Raw genomic sequence first — 13,203 nt, 5'->3', positions numbered from 1 at the left:
TCAGAGCAAAGAAAAGAAATGCATTCTGCCTCGATTTATGGGCTTCCCTGACCCAAAATGACGTCCAGCTCTACCTAGCTTCAGAAAATGCATTCATAAAGGTAATTAGGTTTTTGGCCACAATGGGCAGAACAAAACTTCAGAGAACTGGAATCCTTGGCTCGAAAGCAAGATACATGTTGTCTAGTGGGATAAATATTGTGAGGGTGGGGGAGAAAGAATATTTTCACAACCTAGTTTTAAAGTCTTAGTATTTGAAAGCCCAAAGTACTGTCCTAAGAGAAAATGATTTGCTAAGGAAGTATGAGCCTATCAATTTGAAACATGAACCCATCAATTTGAAGGACTCTAATGGTCTCAGCCCATCCAACCAAATCTGGCAGGATGAGAATGCTCTGGATTTGTCCTCTGAAATAATCTGATTTGAGAGGACTCAAAAGATGTATCTTCCCCTGGGGTACCATATCATAAGGTACCATACTTTTGTTGGAAACAAAAGAGATCTGGATTTCCCTGACTCTATTGGCTTTCTGTTAGGCTGTGAAGATCTAACCTTTCCTTCAGATGTTAGGGCCAGGGTATTACTGGTAAAGCCCAACATCTATATTGTGAATTATTTGTGTGGTGCCCTGATTATGATATGATTATTTTCGATTTATTTTTATATTGGCTTTAGGAAAATATTTTTTGTATTGATTGCTAGCTGCTCATGGTTACTGGTTTAAAATGGATGGTTATGCAAATTATTAAAATTGTTCTTGCCTCCCCAAATCACTTTTCCATTCTCTTCTCCCTTTCAGGAGGGGGGGGGATTAGTAGAATAAGGCTTTAAGTTAATCTGTTCTCCTCTAGATCAGCGGTCTCCAAACTTGGCAACTTTCAGACTTGTGGACTTCAACTCCCAGAATTCCTCTGCTAGTCTGAAAGTTGCCACGTTTGGAAAATCTTTACCTGTGTGTGTGTGTGTGTGTGTGTGTGTGTGTGTGTGTGTGTGTAGGGGGATCCTTCCCACTTTCTTTTACTGGGCTGTTGAATTTTATCTGCACAATCACCAAAATAAGACAGTGTGGTTTCCTGTCTTTTGTGCAAATGCTAAAAGAAGCTTTAGCATTTGATTTTAGAGAGTAGCTCAAGCAAAAAAAAAAAAAAAAGGGGGGGGGGAGGGATGGAGGAAGGAAGGGGTAGAATCTGTGTCCCTTATCTGTGTATGATACGCTGCACCCCCCCCCCCTTGCACTGTCATCCCTTTGCATCATTATCCCCTTTCACCCTGTGATTTGGCTTTCTTGAAAATGTCATGTCAGACTCACCCCAAAGAGTCCTCATTCCTACCCCATGACTATCATGCTGTTCCACAGTATGTGGTTGTGGACTAGTTCTGCATGGCTGTATAGATTACACATTATGGATAAATCAGCAGGGAAGGAAACAATGAGTTCTTGAAATAAACAGGGCTGCTTGCCTCCTCCCACATACCCCACATAGGCACCTAAAGGCATGGGCCTCTGTTAAACTATTATTTTGAAGGTAAAAGTGTTGTGAGGGTCTTAACCTGGCGTATGTTTTCACTGTGTGGTCTGGAATCCTCCATCAATTTTGTATTGATAATTCTGTCTATGCATCCAACTTTACCTGGTCTCTTTCTCCTTGAAGGTGCAGAACAGCAGGGAGTTGGATGATGTCTAAAAAGTAGCACAATGTCACAATACAAATTAGGATTTCCTTTTTTCCCCCCACAAAATAATAAGCAGGTTTGTTTGTTTTTTTTTTAAAAAAGGAGGAGCACCAATAACATGTAGAAATCTCATCCCACATTTTCTCTTCAGATTGCAACTGAAATGCAGACTTGTTTATTAATTTCATGGGTCTTTAAAATTTAAGTGAAATGAGTAATTAAAAATGTGTATTAATAGAGAAGTGACAGTGGCGACACACTGGTCCAATAGGTCAGTATTACAGGTAGTCCTTGACTTATCACCACGATTAGAACCAGAACTTCCATTGCTAAGTGATATAGTTGTTAAGTGAATCACATCTGATTTTGCTATGGTTATTAAGTGAATCATGCAGTTATTAAGCAAATAATGCCATGGTGAACCCATTTTTTCCATTGACTTTGCTTGTCAGAAGCTGGCTGGGGAGATCACAAACAGCAATCATGCGATTGCAATATAAATCACCTAAATATAATCCCAAGCACCCACATTTTGATCTGTGACCACAGGACAGTTAAGTGTGAGAGCCGCTTGTAAGTCACTTTTCTCAGCACCATCATAACTTTGAACAGTCGCTAAATAAATGTTCATAAATCGAGGACTATTTTCCTTTTTTAAACTGTGGGCTGGGACAGAGTTTAAGAACACAAACAATGTAGGATTATATTCTGAAATAAAACTCAGCAGCCAAACGAATGAGCCATTCCCCAGTCATCTAACCTACTATTGCCACTATGAGTCCTCTGATCCCTACTTGCCATGCTGACATGGGGAGGGTGGAATTGTAATCCACATTTTGTGGGCATTAAGCTGATGGGAGGGGGACTATATAATATCTTAGTCTAAATTAATATCTAAGTAATTTACTTTCAGGTTCTTTCTTCCATTCCATCCATTCCTTTGGATAAGCATACAGACTGAAAAACAGCATCCAAAGGGGATTGTTGGCTTCTCTTTAGCACACAAAGAGAAGAAAGAAATACAGGGTTCCTTTCTGCCCCAGCTATGAGGCAGCAGTGGGCATTGGCCAACCAGTAGGTATCTCTGCATCATCCTCAGTTGATTCACTGGTGATAAAGGGATGCTAATCACAGCAACTCTTTAGAATTATGGAAATGATGTCAGTTTTGCACTCGGAGTGATGCTGCTGCTTAGAAGTCTACTGTGGCCTAACACTAATTTTATTCTGAAATACACCACAGGGTACATTGGAGAGAAATCTAGCTCTTACCTGTTTTCAGATGGTCACATACTGTTAATATAAATGGGGACTGTGTGTTTCACAAACACTGACCGCAAACAGGGCTGGATGGCAAGAAGCTATTCAGCATGCTGCAGTTAAGCTTGGAAACAGCTTGAAACAGTCAAGGCAGGCCAAGTTCCCTTATTGCTCTTTTTGATCTTATAAAGTATGGCAGACACATTTTTTCCTACCTTAGATTAAACAGCATCCTGCTGAGGGCACTATTCTGATAGCTTTTCTTTTTAAAAAAAAATAAAACAATTTTGTCTCATCTAAAATTTCCTCTATGTCATGCTGTTAATAAAAACAGACGTTAAACATGGAAAAGTTTCACCGGTGCAGGAAAGATTGTGTCACTATGGAGAGCTCAGACACACTTCAGTTAACATTAATATGTAAGTTAAAAATAATGAACAGATGTTCTTAGTATGTTGGAAACATGTGTAAGCATGTAGCAGAAACTCATTGCCCTCTTAGTATAAGCTGCCCCAGGCTTGCTAGAGTGCATGACAAAAAGCCACCTAAATATCTTTTTAAATTCTGTAACTATTTATTTAAAATATTTTATCCTATTTTTTTCTGTTTAAAAGAACATTCACAGTGGTGCTTTAAACGTATAGAGATTTAACTTCCTTTTATGTATTTACTACATTCATAGTCACATTTCCTCCAGGGAGCTCAAGGCAATGTACCATCATCTTTGAAACAGGCTAGGATAAGAGAAAGTGTCCTCCTGCAGATTTAATGGCTGAAGGCAGGTTTGCAGCTGAATTTCCCTAGCTGTAGTCCAGTCACTCTAAACACTTAAAAAGGTTTGTCTTTTATTTGATGTTACATTCATGTGACATCCTTTTAAAATTGTTCAGAAATAGCTTACTGCTTTTACTACTCTTTTCATCAATTGATTAAACTGCGGTGACAAAGAATAATTTAATTTTCTTAAACATGAAAGCAAAAATAGCAAGCTGATGGTTGAAGGTGGGTGGGGGGTAGTTGAGCTAAGAGTATGAATGAGGAATAAAGCTACATGTACTTCTGTGTTATTTTCAGGAAAAAAAGCATGGATGTGTCTCTGAAGTCACCAAGAGCTAAGCTTGATCAACAGCAATTGTCCCTTTACAGTAGGAAGCAAAGATCTTTTGTATAAAATAAAAAGATGCCCAGGAAATGCATTGGGCAGAAAAGGAATAAGAACAGAATGGCTGTGGCATAAAGCAGTTTTCCCACTACTGTCACCCTATAGATGTGTTGGACTACAACCTCCCCCAGCCCCTTTTAGTGGCCAGAGATATTATTTCAACGCATGTGGGAGGGTCACCCAATTGGACTGGTGTAAAGCTCTATTTATTTATCTAATTTATTTATCTATTGTTTTATCTAACAAAAGTAACTCATTTCCTGGATCCTTACTTATAATTCTTGTGGGGTAGCCAGTCTGTCTGGAAAGTGTAGCTCAATGCCCCTGAAGGGCACCACACTAGTGTGTTGGGAGGAATGAAGGAGGGGTGATAGACTGTTACAGTCACTCCTAATTATTAGCCCAGTTGTCTTTCTCTAGTATTGGCCTGAAGGTCCTTTAAATTATCCCTTGTCCAGCCTTCAAAGTAAAACTTAGTTTTACTTTTTCTTTTCTTTTACTCTTCTTTGCTTTTCCAGACTTTCTACTTCAGCCTCTCTCCCGGGATTGTTTTAATGGTAACAATGGATTGCTTGCTCCCCATAATGCTACTTTGATTTCCTTGAAGGCAGAGCGAGATGAAAAGAAGACGGATGGTTTGCTTAAGAAACAAAACGGCTCTGGTCTGTTGGTGGGCCAGTGTCGAATTTGGTCCTAGGGCCAAGGGGAAGATTAGTTGTAAATATTCCCTTCTGCTAAACACGTTGTCTGAACTTTTCAGCTGCACAATAGGTGTCAAATTTACCTGTAGAGAAAGGAAAGAATGGGTTTAAGAGTACTTTACTGTAATAAAAATACATCCCCCCCCCGCATACAATTTCTCTCCTGAGTTTGTAGGTATAGCGTATATTCACGTTAATGGGGGGGGGGAACTATAGTAGTCTGCGTATTCTCAGGAACTCGTTTTCCAGGCTGCCGCAGCACGGACGTTTGGAGTGACCTGATTTGTTCCTTGGTGCCAGCGGCTCTTTGGAGGCAGGACGACAGTCCCCTCCCCCGGACAGCTTGTTTTACGGACCGGACTGACTGGCAACGCTCAGGACTGAGTGAGCTCTTTCCCTCCCTCCGGACCAAAGACCCAAGCCGACTTCTCGCCAGCCTCTGGTCGGCGTTGCCCTGCTCCGGATCGGCTTGACAGGCGTGCGCCACAGCCTGTGCGCAAGCGGAGCTGCCAAGTGCGGAGGGGCGGGGAGGGCCGCGGCTCCCCTTCCTTCCTCCATTCATTCGACTCTCTTCAGTGGGACGGAACCACGGGGCGGGGGGGGGGCTCTTGCCTGCGAGCGCCTCGCGGCCGACTCCCGACCTCCCCTCTCGCTGTTTGGGGGCCTTCCGAGGGCGCCCTGCCCTTCGTCCGCGCTCCGGCCTTGCCGAGAACCTCGAGGGAGGAGAGGGCGGCATTTCCAAGCGCACAGCGACGGCTGAGCTAGGCAATGTCCGATCCGGCGGTCAACGCGCACCTGGAAGGGATCATCTCCGACTTCGAGGGTAGGTAGATCGCGAAGGCAGGGAAGGAGAGGGAAGAGGAGGCATCGGAATCGAGCCCAGATCCCCCTCCCACGGCTACCAAGGCTTCGTTTTCCGCTCGTTTCCGCGGGTGTTTCCAAACCCGAGACAACATCACCCCCCCTCCACTCGCCTTAGTTATAAGCCAGCGGGAAACACCCGGAGCAGAGACTGATGTTATTCGTGGTGGGGTCGGATCGCGGAGCCGATCCCCAGGCGGGTTGTGGTCAGCCTATATTGGATTGAGGCAGGAAGGGAACTCTGGTAAAATAGACGTAGATGCGAGTTGGTGGGGCATAAAGGCGGGAGTTGCCTGATTCTATTTTGGCGAAGTAGTGCTTCTTTTTTAAATGGAGTTTTAATTTAAAGATGTATAAAAGTGAGGCACATTTTTTTTCCTGTTCAGAAGAAAGCTTTGGGAATCCCGTTCACGCAGGCAAGACCTGGGCCTGGCACTGGCTTCCACTTTTGCAGTGTTGCAGCTGAAAAAAGAACGATTTTTTTCAGCTGCAAAAAGAAAAAAAAAAGTCCTGTTTTCTAACTTCATCCATTTGTTATGCCTGTGCCTGTTATAACTGAGAGCAAAATGAGGCACCCTTGTTCTGAGATGCTTCTCCATGTATCTCACCTGGTAAATGCCCATTTGGCTTTGAAAGAATGTGTGTGTGTGTGTGTGTGTGTGCTGCTGCGCAGGAACCTCTTGAGAGTGTGATCCTAGTAGTGCCTCTTTCAGGGTGTGTGTGAGGACAGGGACCCCCACTCCCCATCTCCAAGCTGTAGCTAAGGCAGTGCCTTGTAATTTGTTGTGGTCCAGATCAAAATAAGGCTGGAAGGTCCCTTCCCTCTCCCTCTCCCTTCCCATTTGTTTTGCTTGGCTCTAATTGCATGCCTACCCATTCTGAAAATTCAAGGTTGGAGATTGTGTGTGAGGTGTAGGCACACGCACGCCCGTGGGTGCATGCACTGTTCCCTGTTCTGTCCAGTGGGTTCTGATTTTCCAAGGCAGAGAATCAGGAAGGCCTCTAGAGTTTGTGTCTGTCTGTCTTTCTGGGTCCTTTGGAGGTACTGTTGTTGGATTGTTATCAGAACATAAAATCTGGTTATGTTCTGGCTTCAGTCCATTGGAGTTCTGCTGCATTATTATGACTAGTGGAGCCATGTCAATGTTTCCTTTCTCTTTTTGATACCCAAAGGTTTTTTTTTTTTTTTTTTTTTAAATACCTTAAATGTATCCCAGTCCCAGAAATGGCCTCTTTTGTTTACTGTCTGCAGGGAGCCATGTCAGGTCTGCCCGGTACTGTTTTGCACTGTTGCTTTCACACTGTAGTGGTAACTTGAGAATCAGAACTACAGAAGGAAGGGGAGGGGGAAGCATATCTTCCACCTCCCCTTTGATTGCAAAAAGCCGAGATTATACAAATTTCAGGGCCTCCGCTGTTCCTGCAGAGGCTATGGTATTTGGTATCTTGAAAACCTCAGCTTTGAAAGAGAAGGTTTAAGGCTTTAAGCCATAGGACTGAATGGAAAAAAAAGTGTTGACACTACCATTTCTGATGCTGCAACTTTGGGTGCGGCCCTTCACATGATGGTCCAGCATTCAAAACCCTGTCCATTTCCAGTGAATAGAAGCTGAAGTAGCAGATAAGGAGGGAGGCTTTTCCAATGCAATGTTGAAAAACTGATCTTAGTCTAACTAAGCAGAGCCTTTTGCTTAATGGCTTATGTAAACCAGGAGCAGGCAACTGGTGATCCTCCAGGCATTGCTGAACTCTATCAGCATCTCTCTATACTAACCTTGGTATCTGAAATGGTTCCAGTTTGGTCTTTGGCAAGCATAGGTTCCCCGTCCGTAATGTAAATAATGTATATAACATCTTTCATTTCCTTGGCCCTTCTGCATGATAATGATGTTTTATGCAACAATATCAATAATGTAGCATATGATCGTGCTGTGGTAATAAAAATGGAAAAGACACCAATTAAAAGCAGTGTGTAAGCCAAGAGTTAACTAAAAAATTGGAAGTGCCTTTAGTTAATAAAAATATTTGTAGTTAGTACAAAAAGAAGGCAACAGAGGTGCTAGATGATTGTCTCTAAGGAGGCACTGCTTTAAAAGTAAGTCATTCTCTCTTGTAGCTAAAGGCAGCTGGTCCTAGTTACTAACTTTTTAATTGGACTAAAAAGCAAATATGAAGTCAATGAAGTTATTTAGAATCTGGAGTGGTGAGCATGGTTGCAATGTAAATAAATCTGACCAGACAGGTCAAATTTCCAGCAGATTTCTGCATAGTAATAGCAGTTTTGAGATTATAATTGTACCCGGTTCCATCTATAGTAGATTATAGTATATAAGGAATTGGAAAGGTATTTAAACCCATGGAAATATTTTGAGGGAGGGATACATACCAAGATAGGACAGAGAAGCTACCTACTGCAAGCAATTTTCCTAGATACTACCGTTTATTGCCTTGATATTTTGCTACTTCCTCTCATTGTTTTTTTTCAACCCTGCCTTATTGTGAGGTTTAAAAATGGCCTCTATCAGAAATCTATAGAGGTTATTTTAAAGCCTTGCTGAAATTTGCTGAAGTGACTTTAAAAAAAGGGGGGGGGAATCACTTCGTGAGAAGGGAGAGTAGACCTTTTAGTTAGTAGCATTGACTCTCCTTTGAAAACAGTTCTACATGGCAATGAGATTTTAAAATAGCTTCCACTGATGTCAGTTATTACATAGCCTTGTTAAAAGTTCAGGGAGATTTTTTTTTTTTTTTTTTTTGAGGAGGAGGATTGATAAACTGAGGGTGACAGTCTTATTCCTTTCCAGAAATGGTCTTTGCTTGTTAAAAATCTTCTCCCTGTCTGCTATGAGTATTTAAAACCACATGGACTGACATAAATGGAAAGGCAGGAAAAAACTCACATTCAAAATGCTGCTGATCAGTAATAAGAGGATTTATCTTTTCTAGGCCTATAAATGAAATCAGGGTGGATCCAAGGATAAGAACAAAGTCTAGGAATGGGCAGATATGGGGAACAAGATAAGTGAGCTGTAAGACAGACTTGGCCAGATTGGGCATCATTCAGTTATGCACTTCAGTGTTGGAATTCTGAATCTTGATTAGGAGTTAAAACATCTCCCAGAATTTACAGCAAACACAGCCACACCTAATGGGCTCCAAGATTGGGGATTCTCCATGGGACAATTTGGACTCACATGCCAGCACTGATACAGGCAAAAGATCTCCAAAATGAATATAATCAGGTCCAAATCTGGACCAGGAAAACATATTCTTTCATGTTTTTAACCATGGTATATTAAAATTGTTTATTCCTAAAGCTCATACATTTGGAGTTCATATAGCAACACAGCCAGTTTAGAGGGCATGCAATCCATGTTTCTGCATAGTATTTTCTGATTTATTTACCAAAACTAGTACTCCATCAGGGAGCTCTGGAGATCAGTTTTGGTAAAATATATTTGCATATTGGTTAATATTATCCATTTATCACCTGAATCTGGTATATAACAGGGGTCCCCAATCCCCGATTTGTGGACCTGCACCGGGCTGCGGCATACCAGCAACCAGGCCATGCAAACAAGTGAAGCCCCATCTGCCGGATGCAGGCAGCACGTGAAACCACGCCCCCTCTGGTCCATGGATAAAACTTTCTCCACAGAATTGGTCCCTGGTGTCCAAAAGGTTGGGGGCCTGTGGTATATAACATTAATCAACAACTTCATCTCAAAATGGAAAAGATTACTTTATTAATTTCTCTAGTTTTGTAGAATACCAGGGCTTACAGTATGTGTAGGATGAAGAGATACAGATGAGTTCAGAAGACTCAAGATAGTATTGTGGCTATATGGCTGAAATCTTTCATATTTGCAATTCATCTACTAAACGAATGGGGTTTTCTCATATAACCACTATTTTGACTTTTTAATTCCCTCACAAACATCACTTTCTCAGACAACAGATATGGAAAATGAAATGCAATAGACATTTCTGATTGGAGATATTTTTGCAAATCAATCTGTATAAATTAGACCAGCTTAATATTTATATCCAATTATAGTTGCACAATTCAGAAGAGTCTTACCTGTGGTTGCTTTAAAACTCGCCTCACAACCATCATAGAGAAGAACTTAAAGAAAATGTCATATGCAATTAAAATCTGCCCTTGTACTATTGGAGACCGGAGTTCTTGCATATTGTCAGTTTTACAGGAATATCTCCTCCTTCCTCATAATCTTTAATAACAAAATTCTCAAAAGCCTCATTTTCCAACAGAAATCCGTCCCTTTCCGTACATGTTACAAAGTTTTGTTTTATAGTCTGTAAAATTTAGTGAAGGCAAATAAGTCAAATTCCTGAGTAGATGGTACCCTATTGTCTACCTAATTTACTTTGCAATGATCAGTGACCATAATAAATAATATCTATCTATCTATCTATCTATCTATCTATCTATCTATCTATCTATCTATCTATCTATCTAGTTATATCTAGATATAAACCTGGGCTTATTTGCCACTGGGCTATGTGAATGATGGGCCGGTGCATGCGTGCATGCAGGCACAACTCATCTTGCATGAGTGGTGGGCCAGCACATACGTGCATGCAGGCACAGCTCCACTTTATCAAGCTGTGTGTGCATGCACGTGTGTACTGGCTCGCTGCTTGCATGAGTCAAGCTGCATGCATGTGTGCACGTCGGTCTGCCTCTCACATGGCCTGGTTCCCCTCTTCTCCCCCCCCCCCCCAAGCAAAGCTGCAAATGTTGGGGACTACTGATCTACTGTATGTTTATTAAATCTACAACTGTTTGGGATTAAGCTCTAAACTGAGGTTTACAAACCAAATATCACATTTAATCAAATCAAACAAAGCACAATGGGTGAATCAGCATGACTGAAAGGTTGTAGCTGAGAATTAGGAAAGACCAAGAAATCCAACTCTGTCCTGGGTAAATAAATAGCCTGTTGCTTTAGCATTTTTTCCCCCTCTCCTAGATAACTTGCAAAAACATGTGAGGATTACTAATTCATATCTGTTCTGCGAAGTTACAAAGAAATTCAGAGAAGGGCATTGATAGGAGGATTCTCTCATACAACTAATATTTTAAGTTGCAAAATTGTAAAGTTGGGCCTCACTGAGGAAGTCAGGGAAAAGGTCATAGCCTCTGATCCTATTTCTTTTTCTTTGGCTTCACCATTGCAAAACGTCTTTGGAGGGGGGAATAGTAAAAAGGTAATGATTTCCCTGTCCAGTCCTGTCTGTTTCTTAGCAGCCAGTGTTGTCCGAAGACATTTTCCATGATCATCTAGCCCAGTGGTTCTCAACCTTTTTAATGCCGCGACTCCCAACCGGTCGTAAGTCGAAGACTACTCAACCGTTTGTAAGTCGAGGACTACTCAACTGGTGCAGCACCGTTTGCAGAATGGGAGTTTTGGCGGGCTCAGCAGGGCAGAGACAGCCTGGACAATTCCTATTGGCTTTTGAAAGCCAATAGAATTAGACTCTATTCAAGAGAATCTATTCTATTGGCTTTCAAAAGCCAATAGAATAAAAGGGAGTAGCACAGCTAAGGAAAAGGGGGAAAAATGGCGGACTGCGTTGTTTGGCGACCCCCGTGAAATGGTCGTTCGACCCCAAATGGGGTCCTGACCCACAGGTTGAGAACCACTGATCTAGCCAGCATGGCTGTATACCAAAGGCACATGGAACACTGTTACCTTCCTGCTGAAGTGGTACCTATTACTCTACTTGCATTGCAGGCTTTCAAACTGCCAGATGGGCAGGAGCTGGGGGCAGGAACGGGAGCTCACTTCGTTGAGGGTGTAGTATTTGGAAGATTTTTGACTTTGTATTTCCTTAGGATACAGATTGGTAGGCTCCTCACTGCCTGTAAAGAACAGAAAATAAAATCCTAGCAGTGACAAGCTCCGTAATGAAGCGGGATGATAAAAGTGCAAAGCAGCTGAGTGGTGTGTACAGCATTGATTGGAAGCTCTCAGGATTTTGTAGCTTTTGTCCTGGAAGCAAAACAGAAGGTGTACTGGGTCACAGACTATGGCCCACCCCCTGCCATGTTCTCTGCTGCAACTGCGGTATGCTCTGTTCTCAGAAGAGTGGAGCGGAATTTTTTTATTTATTTCATCTACACAATGGGAGATTATTAAAGTATGGAAACAGCTGTATCTTCATCGAAGCATGGCTTCTGTCCATAACTGGAGCTCTCTTACTCAGAAGTTCAGTGGGCAGGTGTGAGGAGGATTTGACCTTTGTCTTGGGAGCCCAAGAGAACCACCATTCCTTTTGTTACGTTGGATGGAAGCAGAAATGAGGGAAGCTGGAAAAATTGAGGTGGCTGGCTACCGCCTCACATCCCTTTGGCAACTCAGCAGAGTTCAGGGCGTATTATTTTCCATTTAGATACAATCAGAACTGTATTATGTTATTATTTTCTTAACCTAGAAGTGCACGATTTTATCCAGCACTGACTACTCACTTAAGTTATATTCTGATGCAGGACTCTGTAGCCAACTTTCGTGTTGTGTTTATACCATTGCTCAATATAGGAATAGAATGAATGCCAAATTTGAATTATTGGATAACGTGCATGGGTTATTATCTTGATATGTTTTTATAATCTTAAAATCTAGTCCAGAAGTAAATTGTATAGATGTTTACATGTTGTGACTCCCAGCATCCCAGTGTATAGTGGTAAGGGATGCTGTAAATTGTTTTTGGGAGAGTTGTAGATTTTTTCCATGCGAATTAAAATAGCTCATAGGAGGTCTCTGTTACTCTTTGATCTGTCACAGCATTTATCACCACTATCCATCCATCCATCCATCCATTGTTCCTTCCTTCCTTCCTTCCTTCCTTTCTTCCTCCCTCCCTCGCTCCATGTGTGTATGTATGTGTGTGTGTGTAAGAATCTAGTCATGACAGCTCAGCTGTACATGTAAAACTGAGCACTTGACTAGCCATAAAAATATGTTGCTGTTTCTTAACATGCAATATAAAGATAACCTCAAAACAGCTTGACAGGAATTTAAGGAACAACAACACACATTACTGGAGAAAATTAATCTTGTTTCCACAATTTCCTGCAGTGGCTTTTGGCTGCTATGCTGTATTTGAAGTACAAGAATACTTTTCTCAGTTTTTTCAGAGGCAGCCATACCCAGGCTGAGAATTGAGATGTTTGCTGTGTATTAAGACTGCCACACGTTAGTTGAACAATTGCCCTCGTGTGGTAATATCTTGTTGTTGAATAGCTGTTGCCTATTCAGATTAGGTTGAACTATTATTCTCCATCCAAGATCTTTAGTGTTGGGCTCTGTCATTCCCAACTATTAAACCTGACGAAAATACTAGTTGAAATAGTAGTCCAGCACATTTGTAGATCCCAAAGTAGGGTGGCTAATTTGGACTCTCCTTTGCCAACTTGGATTTACCAGAATGGGGATCTCTCTTTTCTCCAACTTTCTACAGTCATAGGGCATGGCAAAACTTTGAAGGCATTTCCTTTTGCATTACCTCAGCTTTTCCTTC

General features: G+C 41.8%; 1 protein-coding gene across 3 annotated transcripts in view; it reads left to right on the top strand.

Moving 5' to 3' along the window:
- Positions 1 to 13,203, top strand: part of SEPTIN9 (septin 9) — a 264,545-nt gene that overhangs the window by 111,522 nt on the left and 139,820 nt on the right. The window contains exon 1 of one of the 3 annotated variants that reach the window (XM_039328026.1): positions 5,380 to 5,620. The exons of the other annotated variants lie outside the window; for them this stretch is intronic. Coding sequence (XP_039183960.1) covers positions 5,566 to 5,620 — 55 coding nt within the window. The 5' untranslated portion in view covers positions 5,380 to 5,565. Of the gene's footprint in view, positions 1 to 5,379; positions 5,621 to 13,203 lie in introns of those variants that run through there. 3 annotated transcript variants of the gene reach the window in all.

The sequence above is a fragment of the Crotalus tigris genome, unplaced genomic scaffold (assembly GCF_016545835.1).
Source record: "Crotalus tigris isolate CLP2741 ecotype Arizona unplaced genomic scaffold, ASM1654583v1 scf7180000024370.6872682, whole genome shotgun sequence".
Classification (NCBI taxonomy): domain Eukaryota; kingdom Metazoa; phylum Chordata; class Lepidosauria; order Squamata; family Viperidae; genus Crotalus; species Crotalus tigris.
Note: the sequence above shows the minus strand (reverse complement) of the source record. Positions and strands in the feature narration are given on the sequence as shown.